Here is a 23,857-nt window from a genome sequence, read left to right on the forward strand (position 1 = left end):
TGTGCTGGAAAATTGTATGCTAAAAAGTAAAAGAAATCAGTAATTCTTAATTCACTCAGATTATCCTAGTGTTACATGGTAATTTTATTGGGGTCAGTTGTAACCATGGTATGAAGACGAAATTATTGTATTTAATTTTGAATAGCGAATTTTCGCTATTAGTAGATAGGATTTGGTGGTACTGGCGCACTTCAAATACAAAATGGCGTCTACTAGACACCCTCTAATGTTATATTTTCCTGAAAGGTACGACCATATCTTTTAGGTATACTGTTAAGGAAGACGGAGTTAAATATAATGTTAAAATCGGCTCTGAAGAAAATTCTTAAAAAACCGGAGTCAACTCTTGCTTCAGTTGATAAAATAGCTCCTAGGCTATTCTGTAAACTTCATATTGGTTAGAATAGGCTTTTGTTTAAGGTAACATTTAAGAGTATTGTTGGTTAAAATTAATATGGGTCAAATATTCTGAGTTAGAAAAATAATAATGAGTTTAGGATATTGAAAATAGTAATTTCAACGGGTCCAACATGTTGTGGTCCAACATGGTCCGGGGGTGTCAAACTGTCGGCCCCCGAGGTAATTCCTTGTGGCCCCCGATGTACTGAAATAAAATGAAAATATAAAAAGTTTTTAAGAAGGAAATAGCTCTTATTATAAGTACATTATTAGTACATAAGTACATATTATTATTATAAGAATACACAATTCCCAGTTTCCGTTAACTACTGAAGACGAGTATATACGTGGCCCAGGGCCTTTCCTGGGTGGCCTGTGGGCTTGTATAAACGCGCTGACTTAGTTCCAGGGACGTTTGGAAGCCATATGTCTGCCACTCTCAGCGTGAAATTCCAGAATGATTAGGTTTTAAAAGACGAAGTAGGAATTTCCAAGATATATTCTTAAATTCAGTCTCTGAGAATCCAGTTGTTGGAAAATGAGGAAAAAATTATAAATATGTTGTGGTCCGCGTGAATCTTGCCTTATGCACCAAGTGGCCCGTGTTTTAATTGAGTTTAATACCTCTGACGTACACCCTTCGAGATCTTATTGTTGGAAATAAATTTGTCTTTAGTGGACGGCATTTCAAGATTCTAGGTAATTTGTGAAGTAAATACTCTCGCAAAGCTAGTACGTATTATAATGTTCTCTCTCGTTTCAGATAGCTTTGCTCATCATCATGTACTAAGCTCCAGGGAGGTTACCTATTGTCTCTTTCACGCACAATTATATTTATAGTGTCATACACTCGCACATATTGTTAGCCGAGCGGTTAGAGGCGAGACCTGTAAAGCTAATATGTATTGTGGTACTGGGTTTCGATTCCCTGTCTAGAGCCATAGATTTCATTTAATGTTTAATATGAGAAATTTATAGTAAAATATGTTTTTCACCTCCATCCACGACACCTAATTGGTAGTTGGAAGTAAACGTCGCCTGAAAAAAATAAGCTTTTTTTTTAGTTTTAAATGAAAGTCGAATTAATGTTCTTACCAGGTTATTTTTTATTTTTCAGTCAAAACTATAAATCTGAAATTGCATTATCTTTTAGTGACCGTAAAGTATTAATATTTAGAATTGAAATAGCGAGGATTCGGTCAAATTGAAAAACAAAAACTCCTCTCTTTACGCCGGACGTTTCGACAAATCTATTGTCTTCCTCAGGGCCTGGATATTTTTATTTATTTATTTATTTATTTACAAGACGGGCAATCACCCAGTTACAAAGAAATATAATTTAAAATAACATTTAATAATAACTCAATATATAATAATTATAGAATATACATATATCATACATTTATACATATATATATCGTAGAATAGAAATAAAGATAAAATAGAAATAATATATACACATAATTTACTTAATAGATGAAAAATACTTCAAAATATGTACTATAAAATGTACTTTAAAAATAGAAACTTTACTCAATTAATAAACCTTAATATCACAAATGACCGGTAAGTTTTCCCTAGTACCAATCACCGCAAAATCAGCTATTTAACAAACGTTTCAACTCGATCATGTTGGTGTTGAATATATCAAAATCAGCGGGTAGATGATTAACTTGATCCGCAACTCTTGGAAAATAACTGAACCTACGATAATTAGTACTATGGCACACTTTAGAAAACACTTGTTTTTGTCTAGTACCGTTTGTTGGCACGTGAAAATTTAACAATGATAAAAGTTCAGGGCAGTTTATATTATTATTTAGAATTTTGAAAATAAAATTTAAGTCTGTGGCTTGTCTACGAAACTGTAAAGTACTCAAACCAGTAAATTCCATTACGTCATCGTACGGTACCTCCGTCATGGCTTTTGTCTCTCGATACCAGAGCAATCTTAGGAATCTTCTTTGAAGTGATTCAAGTTTGTTGACGTAAGTTTTCTGATAAGGAGACCATAAAGCAGAGATTACAAATAAATAACAAACTATTAGGCTATTGAAAACAGGGGAATACAAATGCATTGCATCTTATTTTTATTGTAAAAAAACTATATGAAATTTAACTATTAAACTATAAGGAGGCCCTGAGGAAGACAATAAATTTGTCGAAACGTTGGCGTGAAGAAGGAGTTGTTGTTTTTTAATTTGACCGACTCCTCGCTATTTCAATCCCAAATAGAAAACTGTGAATCCAAAATTTCATTTTAATTTAAATTATTCATTATGGATGAGTGTTCAAATAAATTTTATGCTCTTCGATTGTGAGCTGTTCTGAACTTTTTTTGGCTGGTAATAACCGATAAGATAGAATAAAGTGGGTTTATTCAGGTTTCAATTTGGCTGGTTAGTTTATTGGGCCCATTTAAAAGGAAGTAAGCCCACAAAAGAAGGCGCCACAATTTACAATTTGAGCCCTCTCACCACCTCAAAAAAATAAAAAATAAAAATCCAGTTAAAAACACAGAAAAACAGGAAATTTGAAAAATGACCTGACGTTTTAATAATCTACAAACCATTTTTGTGCAGACCACTTCCTCCTACACAGCTCTTATAGCCACCACCACTTGGCGAGAGAATTAACGCGATCAAAAATGAATTGTTAGCCACTCTTCTCCACTCGCTCGCTCTTCCATATCTCCTGCTCTCTTCTCGACCGTGATCGTGGAGGCAGTGGCTGGCTACCCTCTATGCTACCCCCGTACTGTGGTGCTCTCTGGGTTTAGTACGCTTGTGTCCATTTAGCATATTCATTGAGGACAAACTGAGAGGTACGCGTACATCTGTATGGTTGCTGCTACGACAATTCATCACTCTGTCACTGTGGATGTTATCCCACCCATTCCTCCCACTCCAGTGCGCCATTAATGGAGACGAGAATGATAAAAAATGACCTCTAAAGAAAATGGGATCTAATTTTCTCTTCACCTCGCTAAAAGTTTCTCCATTTGTCATACAATAATAACATTATTAAAACAAAAACGAAAAATACATAATATTGTAAATTAAAAAAATAATAATAATTTTTTAACTCAATTTTTACTTCTCTTGCAGTGCGAACAGTTTTCCGTTATTTCTGCATATCCAGATTGTGGGGACACGTTCTGAGCTGTAGCAAATATGTTAAGAAACATAATTAAAAAAGACAGTTGTACAATCTGTTAAAGATGGCACAGAAAGTATCTCTATTGTGTCCTAATCATAAACCCATCACCTTATTAACCTTCTTTTTCTTGCTGTTCATTACTTTTGGTGACTGATTCATAGTTTCAATAGGATGAAAATATAATTGCCATTTCAGTCGTGATACATTTATTCTGACTAGAGCTTTCGACCGAGGGACTAGATCATCTGCAGGGCTAGTTTACAAAGTAATATTTTACATTACAGGATTCATGGACTGCCATGAACAGACAAGACAGAAGACACACCAACCCTGTAATGTAAAATATTACTTTGTAAACTAGCCCTGAAGATGACCTAGTCCCTAGGTCAAAAGCTCGGCAAAATAAATGTATCACGACTGAAATGGCAACTATTTTTTTCATCCTATCTTCTTTTTCTTCTTAGTGGCTCTACACTTATGAAGAATCTTGGTCTTTTCAAGAAGGACTCACCTGGCTTCTCTTTACAGCCGATTTCCAGTTGCGGAATCCAAGTATTGCCAGTTCATCTCCGCCAAAAAATGTTATTTCTGTACGCCTGGATTAAGATTAAAGATTAATGTTAGCGGCTCAGGACCTATGCCTCACGGCACCGTAGCCAAAAGAGGCTTATTGTACCATCCACTTTGGATCTAGTAGACGAAACCTCCCCTGCTAAAGAGGTTGAGGACTTTCCCTGCTAGTTCTTTTTGCGCTGCTATCTCCTTTGGTCTCAACGTTCCAAAGGTTTCACAGCGCAATCACTCGATTGCAACGCCTATCGAACAACAAGTGAGTGGCCGTTTTCTCCTCTTCCTGACGGTTTCGAGCAAATAAGCCTCCTCCACCTTGTACAGATCCTTCCTGAACCTACCAATGCCCCGTGAATGGGCCTGTAATCAGAGTAATCTGATTTCAGCCCAAGCATACAGTCTCTTTGGGCTCTTTGTTTACACAGCCAACGCATGCTCTTTGTTTACACAGCCAACGCATGCTCTTTGTTTACACAGCCAACGCATCGTACTCTTAAAAGTGTTTGAACCCAGGACACATCACCCAGTTCTTTTTCTTGCTCTCTTCAGATCCAAGTGGGATTTTTTCATAATTCATCTCCGCTAAGTGCCCAGGCCCTCCGCAGAATTCTTGGTTCTACTATTTATAAAGTTATTCTGCTCTTTGAACACATTTCACGATTATGCCTAATTCTCCCAAATTCTGTCAGCCATCTTAGTTTCTACAATTCAATGAAGGAAAAGAAACTGAAGAAATGAAGAAAAGCGCTTATTTGTAGAAAGAAAAATGAAAAACTTTTCTCGTTAGAAACATGGAAGTCACTCGACAATGGATTTTTCGCCCAGCTTTTCATTCCTCCGTAACCCATTTGTATTTATTTGTTTCCTTTTGGAGAGTGATAAAGTGCGCAGTTGCATTAAACTTTTTTTTTGCAAAGATAAATTTGGTTTGGATAACAGTTTTTAAGATAAAAATGATGACAGCCTTCAAGTAGTGAGTAGAACTGTAGTCTTCTTGATTCTTTTTTAGTATATGGTTTACGACCGAGTAAGCCCCCCCCATTCCTGCAAGAAGGGAAGTCTTCCTGCAATTTTACACACTACATACTGAAGTGATGAGGGCATGAGTTTTGGACATGTAAAAGGATGAGGGTACATTTTTCTTCCAACTCTAAAAACTTCTCACTCCGTAGCTCCTTCTATCCCTCTTATAAACTATATATAGTGCTCATGTCTAAGTTTATCTCCATCTTCTTTCTTTTAGGCTGTTTTCACATGGCATACCACTTCTTTCTTAGCCTTCTTCACTCTGAGAAGACCGAACAGAAAATAAAGAAGGGCGCACACACACACACCCTAAGTATGGTATAGGTACACTAACGGACAAAACTTTCTGTTGCCCCCTAACTTTGATCAGAGGAGTGCTGCTGGGCTGGCCGAAAGAGGCAATGGGCCGGAAGTAGTACACTGGTTGGGATGATACACTTACCATATACATGCATACGCGCGCCGCCGCCGCCGCGCACATACCCACACAACTTGTGCACTTGGCTGTGTGTACGCGCACATTCCACCAAACCCTTTTGCATTCACTCATACGCATGATAGAACTTTGAATATTCATTGAACCTTTACTATGTGAAGGGCAGCCATTTTCTCAATATGCTGTGTGCTCAACTGTAATTAATTTTTCCCTCCCTTCCCAGGGGAAAAAAATAAAAAAAATAAAAAAATCTTTTTCGAATAAACACGTTTGGATATAATTTTAGCCCATATAATGATGATCTAAAGGTTCTGGACTTAAAACTATTTCTCTAGCATCCATTAAACGTAATCTACACAATCATTTAGTCAAATCATTGACAAGATTGATTAGGTCACCGATTTCAACCAAATTGTGTGCTAGAAAACAAAAAAATATTGGGCCCAATGCCTCCTCATACCGTCAAAGGCTCTCCTAGACTCCAAAAAGTATTTTAATTGTTATACAGGGTGATCCATTTAAAACGCACCAATCGCTAATAACTTTTTAGGAAAGCGGAATTTCGAAAAAATTCACGAAGTAAACTATATGTTTTTTTGGGTCTAGTTTTAAAATTTTCTACCTCCGATGCTGTATCTTTATTTTTGGCTAAAAACCTGATTGGGGTTTCATAAGAACCACTGGTTTTGACAAAGATTATGAAAACTACATAAAACATAGTGAAAAATGACTTTAATCCCGTTTTGTTATCCCTAATATTAGTTGAGATATTTAAGATCAAAGTTACAATTTTATCTATTCGTGAACGGTTTTCGATATTAATTTTCCACCAGAAATACACGTTTTGGGAGGTCCTCTGACTGCAAAAAATGTAATTGGTGACGCAAAGTAAAAAAATAATAATAATTGAAGATTTTAAAACTTGTATAGTGTAATAGTTGTTGGTGAATCAGGTTAAATTTGTTTTATCATCAAATAAAAGCATTCATCACATCATTTTAATGCACCCAGTATTGACCTATGATTACCTATGATTACGATAAGAATATCTTAGCAAACTGTTGGTCTAGAGGTCAAGAGCGTGGTTTTGTAAGTAGGAGAGCCCCAGTTCGAATCCCGCGTATAACTTTATTAAAAAAAGTATTATGATTTTTTTAAGTAATAAGAATGACTGCATACGCGGGATTCGAACTAGGGATCTCCTACTTACAAAACCACGCTCTTGACCACTACACCAACACCTGCCCCTCCCTGGCAAGATATTCTTACCATAATCATAGTTCAAGAAGTCTTTCATACTGGGTGCATTAAAATGATGTGATGATTGGTTTTTATTTGATGATAAAACAAGTTTATCCTGATTCTCCCACAACCATTACATTCTTTAAAATCTTCAATTATTATTATTTTTTTACTTTGCGTTACCAATAACATTTTTTGCAGTCAGAGGACCTCCCAAAACGTGTATTTCTGGTGGAAAATTAATATTGAAAACCGTTCACGAATAGATAAAATTGTAACTTTGATCTTACATATCTCAACTAATATTAGGGATATCAAAACGGGGTCAACGTCATTTTTCACTATGTTTTATGTAGTTTTCATAATCATTGTCAAAACCAGTGGTCCTTATGAAACCCTAATCGGGTTTTTAGCCGTAACTCCGCCAAAAATAAAGTTACAGCATCGGGGGTGGAAAATTTTAAAACTAGACCAAAAAAAAACATATAGTTTACTTCGTGAGTTTTTTTTAAAATTCCGCTTTCCTAAAAAGGTTATTAGCGATTGGTGCGTTTTACGAGGGTCGTTTGAAAAGTCCGTGCAAAAATAAAAACTACTTAATTTTTTGGGGTAAACCTTTTTTATTTTTCAACATAGTCTCCTTTTAGGCTTATACACTTCGTCCAACGCTTCTCTAGTTTGTTGATCCCTTTCGAATAATAGGATTTGTCCAAGTCTGAAAAATAGCCATTCGTTTCTGCAATCACCTCCTCATTTGAATAAAATCTTTTTCCCGCCAGCCATTTCTTCATATTGGGGAACAAATAGTAGTCCGAGGGAGCCAAGTCTGGAGAATAGGGGGGATGTGAAACGAGTTGGAATCCTATTTCCATTAATTTTGCGACCGCAACTGCTGAGGTGTGAGCTGGTGCGTTGTCGTGATGGAAAAGGACTTTTTTGTGGGCCAATCGTGGGCGTTTTTCTTGCAGCTCGGTTTTCAAACGGTCCAATAACGATGAATAATATGCACCTGTAATAGTTTTACCCTTTTCCAGATAGACGATGAGGATTATTCCTTGCGACTCCCAAAAGACAGTCGCCATAATCTTTCCGGCCGAAGGAACGGTCTTCGCCTTTGTTGGCGCAGATTCCCCCTTGGTAACCCATTGTTTAGATTGTTCTTTGGTCTCAGGAGTGTAGTGATGTATCCATGTTTCATCCACAGTGACGAAACGACGCTTAAAGTCCTGCGGATTCTTCTGGAACAGCTGCAAACCGTCCTTGCAACACTTCACACGATTTCGTTTTTGGTCAAGCGTGAGCAATCGCGGCACCCATCTTGCGGATAGCTTTGTCATGTCCAAATGTTGATGCAAAATATTATATACCCGTTCATTCGAGATGCCCACACCACTAGCAATCTCACGCACCTTCACTCTTCTGTCATCCATCACCATATCATGGATTTTATCAATGATTTCTGGAGTAGTAACCTCAACAGGGCGTCCAGAACGTTCAGCGTCACTTGTGCCCATATGGCCACTCCGAAAATTTTGAAACCACTGTTCTAATCGAAGGTGCAGAGTCACCATAATGTTTATCAAGCTTCTCTTTAGTCTCCTGAGGCGTTTTGCCTTTCATAAAGTAGTGTTTAATCAACACACGAAATTCTTTTTCGTCCATTTTTTGAAAATCACTCGACTTCCTCGATTCAAACGAATGCCAAACACAAAGAAATAGATCTGGCTGAAACTTGGTGTGTGTTCTTCCAAGAGATGCTACTAACTAAACATAACCTCGATACGCTTCAGTGGTGCTATCTCTCTGACTTTGCACGGACTTTTCAAACGACCCTCGTATTTTAACAAGAACATTCAACCCAAAAAAACACAATAACCAAACTTCAATTCATCTTTAGCTGTGGCCACCCTCAAGATACTTGAGTTGTGAGAAAAAAAATTTGTAAAACTTCACCACATCCAGTTATGTTATTAAATTTTATTACGCCATAAACTTTAGATTAAATGTTTTTGTTCTTTTTCCATTTCAGATGAACCGGCCCATCCAGGTGAAGCCAGCGGATAGTGAAAACCGCGGAGGTAATTATTGTTTATATTTCTTTTAATATTTACTTTTTAGATAAATAAATTAGATTAATCAATACAAATATATGAGGGACAATAATTAATAGTTAAATATTTCTGAAAAAACTATTTACGTTTTAGAATTTTTTTTAAATTAGTAGTTCAAATCACCTGCACTGCCCATTAAATAAATTTAAGTCTTAAGATTATAACTACACCTAACCTTCAAAGAATTCAGAATAAGAATATCCTTATTTATTTTTTTTTGCTCTTTTAATATTATCAGTTTCATCTGTCTTAAAATGTTGGTTCTATCTTGTTAAAATTTGGCGAAGTCTGATGACCGATATGGTCGATTAGTTGATGATTGGGTGATCTGATACCAATACTTTTCTCCTTTTAAATGATCCAAGAGAGGATACATTCTTTGCCATCAAGGTTATAGCGTGAATCAGATCTTGCCCGAAGTTTGCATTGCCATTGTATGATTTTTTTAAAAAATAATCACGTTCTGCCGCGATGTATCTTTCGGTTTTACTGAGATTCTTTGGCTCAGCTTTTACGGAACACTTAACATTACGTATACAAATTTTTTTTAAAAAGTTAAATGTTTTGGGTGTAAAAGTGAATGGAGAAAGAATTTGTATAAAATGGGAAGCAGAGTTTTGCCTTTTTTTCTATCGGTAATTTGTTTTTTATGTTGTAACATTTTGGTAGGCTACAAGCTAGTGTTGGTTCTATTCCATGATGTGAGTGGGTTAGATTTGGGGCTAAGGTTTCCTAAGGTTTGCCTCATCACTAGTATTGATAATCCTGGCTCAGCACAATTCGGGTCTCTGCTGACGTCATCAGTAGCTGTCGTCGTCTCTCTCCCCCTTTTTACAGAAGTTTCCCTCCTATATTCTATCATCTTGGCTCTTTTAACAATTCTACACTGAGCTCCTTCTCTACTCGTCGGACCTCTGGCTGCATATATATGTATATCCTTCCGCCACTGTTTCATACTCTCCTCTCATTTCTTTTCTTATAAAAAAAAATCTCTTTGGATCCCTTCACTAACCATTTCCTCACCCCCTAGCTCTCTTCTTACTGTTGTCCAGTCTCCAATCAATAGTCCCCAATTAAGGGTCAGAACATTTAACAGAAATCTCGGTATCTCAAAAACAAATAAGTCCATAAATGTCCGGGGAGTATTAAATTTTTATGGCAATGTCCAGCTGATTTTTCATTTGTTAATACTGGTAAACAGGCTAACCAATCAAATTATTCATCTATTTTTTTTTTCTTTGCCTTTCTTAATGGCTATTGATTTTCATTGGACAATATTGTTTGGAAATTTTATGCTCACAGCATTTCGATTTCCGCTTCGATGGTTTCATTGCTCCTCGTAATTCTTTATTGGGTCAGCCACTGTTAGTTGCAAAAAGTCATTTTTACTGATTTTTTTTTTTTTTTTATTTAAATAAAAAGATATCTTTAATTTAGTTTTACCATAATTTTTTTGTCCGGACATTAAACGTAGCATTTCAGTGAAAGAAAATATTGAAATAATTTTTCTTAGTCTCAGTTTTTCTTTTTCAGTTTCTTTCCCACGAACAATCGATTCTTCTGTACTATGTTCAGAGTTTAAAAAAGTAATCGATTAAAAAGTTCTAATAGTATTACAAGCAAATTTTAAACCAAATTTAAATTGAAATTCTCTTCAGGAACACTATTCTCGGGTTAAATCATTGTAGTTAATAGTGAACTAAAAATCTTTATGGAAATCTAACGATCTTAAAATAACAATTGTCTGTAAAATCAGATTAAACTGTGTCCCAAACAAAGATTCAATTTTTTGTTTTGTTTTCCCAAACACGATGGTATTCTGTTTTTAACAGAAACAACAACAACAGGCATGATGGGTCCTAGCATGAAATGTAAACAATGAAGAAATCAAATATATGTGAATTGAAGCAGATAGAGTTTTGTTTGCATCACCTGTCCACTATTTACAACATTTTGCAACGAGATTATCGTCGATTCCAAATTTACTATGTAAACAACCATCAGAGGTTTTAAAAGGGAAGATTTTGTTGCTTAATAAAATATTTAAAAGAAAACATTTATTGGTTTTTTTAATCGATAAATAATTGTATAGATTACAGAGAAGGGATGGTGCCTCGGTCTCATCGAGATATCTCGGTCTCGGTCTCGGTTTTTTGAATTTTTTTTAAGTATTAAAAGCGGTTTGCAGTTAATAATCTTTTCAAAAAATGTTATTATTTTCTAATAATTATTTTAATTTATATATTGGTAATGAAAATGTGTGTAAAAGAAGACAACTACTTACACTTCAATGCATCATATATTACTATTACTGAAATATATCTTTATATAATTTCAAAAAGATGTTGAAAACGCGCCAAATGAAAGACCCAAATAACATATCTGCCTGCTATAACAAGTCGATTCGTGAAATAAAAAATACACCTCCCAGCAAACTTCCCGCTCCATTAGTTATGGCTGTTGATTCACCTTTTGACGACGACGACGACTGCATCAATATTTTTGCAACATTTGCTCAAAAATCAGCAAATATCACCGAAGCATGGAAGACAGAAATAATTAATTACCCCAAATTAGACCAAGCACCAGTAGACGTTGACATTTTAGAATGGTGGAAAACACTTGAGAATTCCTTCAAAAATTTGTCTAGAATGGCGAAAGATATTTTTAGTATCTGTGCAACTTCAGTGCCATCGGAAAGATTATTTTCGCAAGCTGCGATGATAATGACCAATAGAAGATCTTCTCTAACTTCTGACTCAGTAAAAGCTCTTTTATGTATCAATGCTTGGGCAAAGTGTATCTTAAAAACGATTTGTGGCAATATTTTTTAGTTGCATAGATAGTCTTTTTTTTCAAATTCACTAATTCTAAAATATAATTCAAATAATATCAAAGTTCAAAGTATTAGATTATTAATAGTGAAATTTATGAAATTGAATGAATGAATGATATAAATAGTGAAATTTAGTGAATTTATGTAAAAATTATGTAATTCGAAGGGGGCCGCCACGGTAGCCGAGCGGTGCGAGACCTGCGAAGCTAATGTGTATTGTGGTACTGGGTTCGATTCCCGGTCTTAGGCCTTGGATTTTATTTAATGGTTAATATGAGAAATTTACAGTAAAGTATGTTTGCTAATCGCCTCCGTCCGCGACACCAAACTGGTAGTTGGACGTAAAGCCCCGCCTGAAAAAATAGGCGATTACTTTACTTTGCTTACTTTACTTATGTAATTCGAAGTCAAATTGATGTAGTAATATTGAACATATATAATAAAATGGTATCTTTTAATAATTAATTAATTAATTCAATACCCGTAATGATTATTTATTAATAAAGAACACAATTTTATAAGTTTGTAGCTAAAAATTAATATTTGAAAAACCGAGACGAGACCGAGATTTCTCGACGAGATATATATCATGTCTCGATCTCGGTCTCGGTCTCGGTTGCTCAAGTCTCGTCTCGGTCTCGGTCTCGGTTGCTCAAGTCTCGTCTCGGTCTCGGTCTCGGTACCGAGACCGAGACCGAGACCGAGATTTGTCTCGTTTCTCGTGCAGCACTACTGATGGACGACTCTAATTATATTATTTTGGAGATTTGAGGGTCTCTAGTTCACTTAATTTGTCGCCGCGATGTCCAGGCTAAAAAGTATTTTTAGTTTTAGCTTTAGAAAGCAAGTTTCAGCAGCAGAATGTCAGAAATTATGGGAAGACAATGCAACATTAAGTGTGTACAATGAATAGTTTACTAATCATGTAGATGATCTTCTACTTCTTTTTCTTTTCTTTTTTTGGCATTACAACCCATGAAGAGCTCTAGCTTTTTCAATTTCCCAACTGAGGTTACGAGTCGTATTAAGATTTTGCAGGATGTGGTTGTCAGTCTGTTCGCCCAATCCTCGAAGGCCTTGGATTTAAAGGCTTTGAAAGCGACTTTGCAGGAGCTATATCCAAGGGAAGGTAGCCCTTAGGTGTTATAGTATTTGTACCTTAGTCTTCTTGTTTACGTGAATGTAGCCTAAGTGGAGTGATGTTCCCATTGTATAGTGAAAGTGCTAGGAGCCCGTGGGATTGCGATCATCTGCAGGATAGTTACGTTAATAATTAAACATATAGATCTTACTCACAATTGAATTCACGACGATTTTAGGGCAAATGTAATACTATAGTTCTGACAACCTGTATTATATAATACAGTTGTCTAATTGAATGATTTTATTATTTACAGTATTTAAAGCTGCTAGGGTTCAGCTTGGTGAATTTTTTATTATCTATATTTTTGGTTTTAATCGTTTATTTAGTTATAATGAATGTATTTATTGCAACAATGTCCACAACACTCAGAATGGAAAAACTACCCTGTCCACTACACTCCAACAACATTTCACTATATATGTACTCTTGTCGTCAGAGAGGAGTTGAGTGGAAGAAAGGTACCAGTGGATTGTGATGAGATTCTTTGTTGAGATGAGTTTTCAGTAATAGGTTTTAGCAAGTTGTGCGACGAAAGAAATGTTTAAGTCAGGTGTGAATGATTTAAGGTCAACAAGAAGACTTTTGATAGGGGTCTATCATTAATCGAATGATCTATCATTTTATAAACATATTATTTGTAACACTGGAATGAACTTTTACTGAATCATTTTATCCAGTTTTGTTTTTGCTATTTTATTAAAAAACGACTCCAAAGTTTATAGTTGTAATTAAGATTGTGTTCGAGTAAATTTTCATGTAGATGGCAGCATTTTTTTAAAAAAAGTTCAATGAGGTCAGCTCTGGTGAAATGGAGGTAGTTTCGTAAACTTTCGAAGAATAATTTTAATGGAATATATTGATCTGTTACTCATACAGTATTAATAAAGGTTAAATTTAATGGCTAAAATTACGAGATTGTTAGAAAATGAACGGCCGAAAGTGTAAACTACCTGATAGGTTTTCTAACGAATTTCAAATTGAATTTTTCCCAGAATTTCTCGAAAACCGCTCTGGTGATGGCTTTAAACTTTATTTATGTAAAAGGTTTTAACATTTGTTTTAAAAGTTTTCCGAGAAAAAATATCCGTTTTAAGGGCAGACATGGAAGAGATATGGGAATATTCTTCCTTTTCTTTTTTTAATGCACCAAAACGCATTACCAAATTGCAGCTTTCTGAAATTGTTACGGTTTCTCTACATACTAATCATGTCCACTCACTGATGCACGCTTACACTTCATGCGCTAAAACAGCATTTTGTTCGAGCGACAAAGGAACCTCAAATATGTGCACTTCCGTTGCAAAATCAATTCAAAAAATTTGAACGAAATGGCAAAAATTCTTTTATAGTATAAATAAGCGAAAATGCGTTTTGCGCTACTATCTCCTCTGGTCTCAAAGATCCAAGGGTTTCAAAACGCATCCGCTTTTTTGCGACACAATTGAACAGCAGGTGAGTGGCCGTTTCCTCCTCTTCCCGAAACAATCTGCACAACGGTTTCGAGCTATTAAGCCCCACTCTTGTACAGAGGCTTCTTGAACCTACCATGCCCCCTGAGAATAGGCCTGTAATCAGAGTAATCTGATTTTTGTCCAAGCAAAGAATATCTTTGGCATTTTTGTTTACACAGCCAAGGCATAATACCCTTAAATGTGTTTGAACCAAGGACACATCACCCAGTTCTTTTCTTGCTCTCTCCTGATCCAATCTATGGAGAGCCACCCGAACTGCACCCTTGGTGATCCCCAGGACTTATCAGATGTAACTACTAAAATGGAAAAGTAAAAAAAGAAAATTGGAAAAAAAATTTGTTTTCTTCATGTGTGCCAATTTTTTCGAATTCATACATCATTTATTTGCTCTTCTCAAAAATTACAATCCAACAAAGTTCTTGGTTTGTGCGCGTATGTCTGAGTGAACGGATGAAGGGTGAAGTGTGAAGACTATGGGTGAAGCTGCACCATGTTGACAGTGAGAAAGATTTAGGCTATATAGAGAGATATTGGAAGAACTTTTTCTTTTTTTTCGAAAAGATATAGAAGAGCTTTCCCAGACTCTTTGCTAACACTTTTACAGATCTTTCTACGAACACACACACGCACACTTTGTAAACGTTTATCGATAAAATATGGCTTTGTTTGTTTACAGCCAAGTAAGGAGAGCACCTTGTCTATTCTTCTTTTGGATTTTTAGCTCCTTCCCATCATCCCAAACTCTCTTTCTCACGTGTTCGTTTGTTAGTATATACTCCTTGGATACTTGTGCTGTTCATAGAAAAGTTTTTCTACTGGATAGGTTGGTTGGTCACAAGTTTAAGACATCGTCTCTTTTATATATATATATATATCCTGACAACTAACACACACAAATGTTGATAAAGGAGAGGGTAGAAAAACTCTCGGATCACTTTTCCGTTTAAACCAACAGTTTTGCGGATATAGACATATATATATAGTTTTTCCTTTTTTTCTTTAGATAGAGGGTGGAAAAATAAGGTACGTTGGAAAGGGATTTCTTTCCCCTTCCTTATTTGAAGGGAAAAAAGATAGAATAAGCGAGACATAGGGGGGAAATAAGGGACAAGGGAATTTCCTGGATGAAAACAGAGAATAGCGAGGATGTCTTCTAGTGCTTCGTTCTTATTGATCAACTTTTATAGATGGAGGTAAAAGCGAGAAAGTGTCAAAAGCGTTGGTAGAAGAGGGGGGACCGTTTTTGCGAGTAGGTGTATTTCTAAAAATAAAATGCGCACAAACGCGCAAGCTACAGCGCCCCAACCCCCATAAACGTACGTATAACATTTTAAGAAACTATATAAAAAGGGGGACGGAGTACACGGAGATGGAAACTCTCGGATGTGCCAAACAAGGGCACACAAGATATGTTGTTTTACTTTGTGTGATAGATCTATCCTAAACTTCAGCACAACAACAAATCGTTTAAACAAGGTTACCATCCATGTGTTTGCCACTATTTTTATTTTATTTTGCTTTTACTTTAATCAGTTGTAGATTTTATTTATAAAATATGTGATACAAGCTGAGTATGAAACTCAGCCATTTTATCTGAAGCATCTGGCCTGTGTAACATTTTTAAACGACCCGTGGAACGAAATTTAATTAAAAATCTATTAACAAACGAGTTAATTTAATTATTTTTTTTTAACAAAAAATCTGGCTCTCTATTATGTTCTATGCCTTCTAAATCTTCAAACTCTAAACTTTTGAGCATAAAATTTCATGTATATCTCTTTAGAAAGAATCTATGCACTCTCTTTCATAGAAATTCCTTTAATAGAATTTCAGCGCAAAATATAACCTGTACAATTTATAAACTCATCTATTGTAATCACTATACAAAGTTTATATGATTTCGTAATGGTTGTAAGAAAAATTCATATAATACAGAAAGATCTATTCAGTAAAGTGACTCTAGAGGTTAGCTGATCAATTTCCCTACCAAATTTATAAATTAATTTTTTATTCTTATTAATATTATGCAGGTGGCAAGCCTGTACAATAAACTATCGTAATTGCGATTTGGGGGGAAAACTTCGTCCCCAAAAATAAAATAATCGAATTTCGTTTAAATAAAAGTTTTTACAGCTATGTATATTTGCAATTAGCACATTTAATAAAGACCACCCTAGCATCCAAAACCTTATTGTGGTAAATTTTGTTAAAAATTTTAACTGAAGTTCGAGGAACTGAGACTGTGAAGTGGTCATGTTTAAGTGGCTTCATCATCTCAGTTAATTTAATAAGAATTAAAAATATTGCCCGAGTGTTTTCCTTGACGTCGCTAAGGCGTTCGACAGGGTGTGGCAAGAGGGACTACTATTTAAGCTGAGGGAGATTCTTCCTCATACTTACTATCTTATCCTCAAATCTTACCTAAAAGATCGATATTTCAGAGTCAACTGTGGAGCAGCAGAATCTGATATCCATCTAGCTCAAGCTGGTGTTCCTCGAGGCAGTGTCCTAGGTCCTCTTCTTTACTCCTTATATACAGCAGATATACCTCAACATCCAAATACGAGTACAATCCTTTCCATCTTTGCTGCCAATACTGCAATCTTATCTCCTCTTTTCGATCCTCTTATTGCTGCACGAACTCTTCAAACATCAACCACTAACAGGACTGGCTTTTTAAATGGGGTATCGAAACTAACGTTACGAAATCAAAATATATAGTATTTACTCTTAAACGGAAAATCCTACCTCCCATCATCTTGAACCAAACTCCTATACCAACTGTGGACAAAGTACGCTACCTTGGACTGTACCTAGACAAACGGTTGACATGGAATCCCCGTACTAGACTGAAAAGACAAGAAACTAACCAACGCTACTAACTTCTCGCCATACTACTTGATAAACGATCTAAACTCAGCCTACAGTACAAGACTCTTATATCTACTGTTACTGCGACCTATTTGGTCATACGACATCGAGGTATTGGGATCGACTAAGCGTTCCAACTCACTACGCCTCCAGACATTACAGTCAAAAATACTACGAAAACCTCTTAACGCTCCATTCTATATTTCTAACCTCACCATTCATAATGATCTCAAAATCCCTTTCATTAACGACCTTACTAAAACTCGTTTCTTAAAATTTTATTCCTTTACAGCAGCTCATTCTAATCCTTTAATTGAACACTTATCTTCTTCCACATTACCAGGTAATCCTCCAAGGAGATTGAAGAGAAGATGGCCCCGCGATCTACTCTCCTCATAAGAGCAGTATAGTGCATCTATTCACGTTAATGAAGTGTCGCTACTGGGCGCCTTCTCCTATCTTCTTTCACGACACTGTTATATTATATCACATTTGCTTGATGCAACAATCGTTGCAGTTGCAACAAGCAAATGTGATAAAGATAAAACAGTAACAAGAATATGGAAGGCACCCAGTAATGTCACTTCATTAACGTGAATAGATGCACTATACTGCTCTTATGAGGAGAGTAGATCGCGAGGCCATCTCCTCTTCAATCTCCTTGGAGGATTACCTGGTAATGTGGAGGAAGATAAGTGTTCTATGAGAAGGGTTAGGATGAGCTGCGGTTGAGGTATGAAATTTTAAGAATTTTTTGTCAATATTTTGCATGAAAAAAATGTTACTACGTGAATTGCAATAAGTGACAATCATGACAGTTTTCCTTAAACCAGGCTTACCATTTTCTGTCGTCGTAAAGATACAATACTACATAAATCGCTGATAAATATTGTGCACGAAATGTGGTTACATCCGCAGCAGTAGTTAGAATCAACGATTATATTCTGTATTCTAACAAAATGGTAACAGAATTGTGTGTACGGGGGCATTAATTGATAAAAAAGAAGCCATCCCAAGATGATTCTAGATAAAAAAGAAGCCATCCCAAGATGATTCTAGATAAAAAAGAAGCCATCCCAAGATGATTCTAGATAAAAAAGAAGCCATCCCAAGATGATTCTAGATAAAAAAGAAGCCATCCCAAGATGATTCTAGATAAAAAAGAAGCCATCCCAAGATGATTCTAGATAAAAAAGAAGCCATCCCAAGATGATTCTAGATAAAAAAGAAGCCATCCCAAGATGATTCTAGATAAAAAAGAAGCCATCCCAAGATGATTCTAGATAAAAAAGAAGCCATCCCAAGATGATTCTAGATAAAAAAGAAGCCATCCCAAGATGATTCTAGATAAAAAAGAAGCCATCCCAAGATGATTCTAGATAAAAAAGAAGCCATCCCAAGATGATTCTAGATAAAAAAGAAGCCATCCCAAGATGATTCTAGATAAAAAAGAAGCCATCCCAAGATGATTCTAGATAAAAAAGAAGCCATCCCAAGATGATTCTAGATAAAAAAGAAGCCATCCCAAGATGATTCTAGATAAAAAAGAAGCCATCCCAAGATGATTCTAGATAAAAAAGAAGCCATCCCAAGATGATTCTAGATAAAAAAGAAGCCATCCCAAGATGATTCTAGATAAAAAAGAAGCCATCCCAAGATGATTCTAGATAAAAAAGAAGCCATCCCAAGATGATTCTAGATAAAAAAGAAGCCATCCCAAGATGATTCTAGATAAAAAAGAAGCCATCCCAAGATGATTCTAGATAAAAAAGAAGCCATCCCAAGATGATTCTAGATAAAAAAGAAGCCATCCCAAGATGATTCTAGATAAAAAAGAAGCCATCCCAAGATGATTCTAGATAAAAAAGAAGCCATCCCAAGATGATTCTAGATAAAAAAGAAGCCATCCCAAGATGATTCTAGATAAAAAAGAAGCCATCCCAAGATGATTCTAGATAAAAAAGAAGCCATCCCAAGATGATTCTAGATAAAAAAGAAGCCATCCCAAGATGATTCTAGATAAAAAAGAAGCCATCCCAAGATGATTCTAGATAAAAAAGAAGCCATCCCAAGATGATTCTAGATAAAAAAGAAGCCATCCCAAGATGATTCTAGATAAAAAATAAATAAATTTTTTCACCATGTTACGCCCCTTGGATTAAGACTTGCTGGGTATCCTCATTACTTTTTTATGTCTATTTTGAATCCCATCTGGACGTATGGAATAGAGCTGTGGGGTTCAACTAAACGCACAAATCTCCAAAGGATTCATACAATACTTCGAAATATTGTAAACGCTCCATTTTATGTCTCCAACCTGGACTACACACACTGACCTTAACATTCCTTTTGTCACACTAGTTACTAAAAACACGATACATGAAACTCCACTTCAACCTGCGATCTCATATAAATCCTCTAGCTCAAAATATTTCTTTTAGAACTCTTCCTGATAACCCGAGAAGACGCTTTAAAAGACAGTGTCCTCGTGATCTCCTCTCTAGTGAAGAGAGTGACTAATAGTCTAATGTTTTGGAGTATTACCACTGGGTAACTTCTCCATTCGTATGCTTCTGTTGTTCATTGTTTCTGTTATCACTGTTGCTTATAGCGCCAACGCGCTGAGAGTAGCTCAAATAAACGCAAAAAAAATATTTCAAGCAATGACAGCCTAAACGAACTTAACTCTCATTCTACGAAGAATGTAACCAGTGATAAATTTACATACTACACTAAGTGAATATAATTTAGTCTCCTTACTGTATAACAGGCATCATTTTTTCCTTCGTTCAACACTTCGTCCATCTTTCAAAAGGCTTCTTTTTTTTTTGAGCGACGACAACATGACAATAATCGTTTGGCACTTTGTGAATTATGGTGTACACCAAAATACTAAAAGGAGTGGGTGGAAGGTTTGAAGTGAATGTTGTGAAATGGTGGGTGTTGGGTATTTGTATGTAGCAGGGTATGCGGGAAATGTTGTTGAGTTTAGGTAGAGCACGTCCTGTGTTGGTTGCCTTGGGTGACTATGTCCGGATGACTTGTAGGAGAACGTCAATAGGAAACTAACCATGCCATACTAGTAGTGGCAGTAGAAGCCCGTCAATAGAGAATAAGCCGTCGATGGCGCTGCTGGTTTGGGTACTCCAAAGCCAGGGGAGTGTCGGGGGTGTGAGTGTGACAAAGTGAGCAGGAAATGGAGAAGGGTAAACCCCTAGAGTGACGGATGGGGCTGTTTGTATTAGGTCGACCTGGTGACATGACTTCCAATATATATATGGCCAACAGCGGCAGGAAGGCGGTAAGCCATGCCCGGCGGAGTGACGGCTTTCGCATTACATTACCTCTTATACCATCAGTATAGTGCCAACTGGTAGTTCACGGATATTCTCAACAACATCCTTGAGTAGTGAACTCTTATATATACATGGATACAATGAGGCTTCACTATACACATTTGCTGTATACGCTTAATTTGTTATGCCATGAAATACATTTCTGTAAAGGTATTTGGAACTGGATAACACTATGTAACTTAATCTTAATCAAACTGAAAGCCTCTCTAAGTTAGTGCCCCAACAATGACGTAGTCTATTCAGGTGTTGCATCAAGCAAAAGTTTTCATTTTTCCTGATCAATCCTTATTTTTCTACCCAAGGAAAGGATTGTGGTCATTCCAAATAATCAAAATTGAGTTTTCTCCCTTTGGCCTCCCAAATTTGCATCAAAATCTTCTAGAATAAAAATGAAAATTTTCTTTTTACCGACCAAAACATTCATTAATGATTACACAGGGTGTTCATTTTAAGACGGCTCAAATGCATTTCAAAATGCAAAAAATGGTAGATGAAAAATTTGTTGCCCGTCACCTCTAGTTTCAAAATATGTGATTTGATTTAGAAAGGTGCCTCCTCTGGCCCTGCAAGCCAGGTTTGCCAGGAGGTTATCAACTGCTCCCTTTATCTGAGGAGGCACCTTTGAAGGCACAGTACATGCTTCACAAGTTGAGTAAAGTGCATTATTTGATAAATTAAGGAATAAGTTTGATCCTTTAAATGAAAGATATTGATCACTTAGATATGTGGCAGGAGGTTTCCCAATTTTTTTTGGTAATTAAACGCAACTCTCCCAAAATTACCAAATAATTATTAAACCTTCTTGTTTGTAACAGATGTACAAATTAATTTTTAGCCATTTTGTGAATCGTTGAGAACATCTAAAGCTCTTTAGATTTTGATTTGATTTTTCTTAGAAAAATTACTCTGAAAACGACTTATTCCCCAATATTAAGAAAAATACTAGCTTTACTGCGTTGGCAATATTTTTAGTAGAAAGGGGATGAAAAAATACATAAAAATGACCTATCGCGTGCTCTTCTTTCTCTTTGATAACAAGTTAAAAAATTGAAATATGATTAATAAATACCGGATTTTGAAATGGCCTAGCACCTTTAATTTTAAAGATATCGAATTGCGATTTCCGTTATCTTTCATAACTTTTTATACTCTTTAAAACTGAGTATATGAAATTGGGGGACAACTGCGAACCCTCACTTATGGTCGCGCGTCAGCCGTGTACGCGATCAGTAATCTAAAATCAAGTCACATATACTGAAACTAGAGGTGACAGGCAACAAATTTTTCCTCTACCATTTTTTGCTCAGATCAACCGTTTAAGCATGAAATGCATTTGAGCCGTCTTAAAATGAACGCCCTGTATAAAATGAATTTAAAAGACTTTGACCTCCCTATCTTCTAAAAAAATGTATGCATTGTAATTCTTTTTAATTCAATTGATAGCAGAGATGTATGGTTTTAATAAAGTTTGTAATTGAAAGCTGAGAGGCGGTAGAATTTGGGCGAGAATACTGAAACAAAACAATTAACCAAAAACAAGATCTCTCTAGCTGGTAGATACCTGATGGTGTTAGAGGAATGTTATTCGTTCATATGGGTAGTTGGTAAAGTATGGGCAATATACTTCACACCGATATTACCAGCAGTGCGGGGAGAATACAAGCTTTTCAGGCTACATTATTATTAAGATATAGGCGATTATAAACTGGGGCTACTTTCTTGTATTTTATAGAACTGGTGTACACTGGTTATACTATTGGGGGAAAGAGGCTGGAAAGTTGTAGACGGCCAGGTTATATTCAATTTACGCGCCAACTAGGAAGAAGAACTGTTCAACAGAGGGGGGAGGTGATTTTGGGGAAGGCCGGCGGGGATAGGAACTAGTGGCGAAGGGCGGTTTGGGTTAGAATGAAAACAATTACAAGTGTCAAACGCAGGGGTTCCAACCCTTAATTGTATTTAACAGGGTGAAATTAACCCTTTTCGTTGGCCTTGTTCTATAAACCTGAGCGCACCGTTTTACCGAGCTTTATTTTATTTTGTAATCTGATATTTACGTAAATTTAGTTTATAAATTATTTGTTTTATCCTTCACGAATTTAATTTGTTTTTTGTAGGGTTTTGTAATTTTCTTTTTATAAAAATCGTTACAAATATAGTTAGCCTAACAGAATTACTCTTGTATTCCCAAATCTTGACATTAAAGCAAAGTATCCTCTCTGCAGTCCTGTTATACACATCTTGGGACCTCTAAATTTTATATGCTTATGTTTCCAATATTTCACTGAAGTAATTTTTTTTTTTTTGCCTTTTTTTGGCATTGGCTTTCGCCATACAGCCAGCATCGTCTAGGTGCTTATCACTAGAATATCACTCACTCTCCATTCTTACTTATAAATACATTCGCTTCACACATTCATCCCCCTACTACATACAACTATTTACATAAACTACAGCTAATGGATGGATCAGTACTCTATATTCCTGCCATCCTTATAGCTTAACCGAAATTAAAATCACCCTAATCCTTCTCTAATCATTTTCTTGCATTCATTCTAATCGGTTATAACTTATAAATACATTCATATTTCATTGCTAGCTCTGCTATAAACTTAAGCACATAGATGTTGGTGGAGAATATTATGTCTTCGTAGCGAAATGGTGCATCTAAATACCTGTATATGTCGTCAAACATTCGTTTCCTTTCTACTACATAACGTGGACATATCCATTATTATATGTTTGAAATCATCCTCCTCATTACAATCTACGCAAAGAAGAACTGAAGTAATTTAGAGTTTACTGACCCCCCCCCTGGAGTGTCAATCTACATTCCAGGATTTCGCTCCTCTTTAACATTGATGGTAGAAGAAGGAGACACTTCTAAGAATAACGAGAGTTCATGAGAAAGAGCCCATCTTCTCCTGTCAATTCTAAATTCACCTCGGCAAAAGTAGAGTTGGCATCATCAATCTGAGTATGTTTTGAGGGCATAGTTCAATACCAGAGTTCGCTGTCCAGGTAAAGATATACCTCAAAAAAGAGTTCTCGATCCAATTAAGTGGCGCTATACTAAGTGTAAATGAAAGAGTTGACGTGAAAACCGCATAGATCTGTCGCTCTAATTGAGTAATTCGTAATGAATGTTAATGTGACCATTTGCTTCTAAGTCCATTTCCTTGAAGGTGGGAGTTGAACGGCAAATGGTGTCCCCTCTCTACTTCTTCGACTCTCA

At 36.0% G+C, this 23,857-nt stretch overlaps 1 protein-coding gene across 14 annotated transcripts in view; it reads left to right on the top strand.

Moving 5' to 3' along the window:
- Nucleotides 1-23,857, top strand: part of bru3 (CUGBP Elav-like family member bruno 3) — an 838,385-nt gene that overhangs the window by 525,156 nt on the left and 289,372 nt on the right. For all 14 annotated transcript variants that reach the window (XM_074127777.1, XM_074127785.1, XM_074127783.1 and 11 more), the window contains exon 2: nt 8,862-8,910. In XM_074127777.1, coding sequence (XP_073983878.1) covers nt 8,862-8,910 — 49 coding nt within the window. The remainder of the gene's footprint in view (nt 1-8,861; nt 8,911-23,857) is intronic.

The sequence above is a fragment of the Rhodnius prolixus genome, unplaced genomic scaffold (assembly GCF_049639745.1).
Source record: "Rhodnius prolixus isolate KJV_2025 unplaced genomic scaffold, Rpr scaffold_9, whole genome shotgun sequence".
NCBI lineage: Eukaryota > Metazoa > Arthropoda > Insecta > Hemiptera > Reduviidae > Rhodnius > Rhodnius prolixus.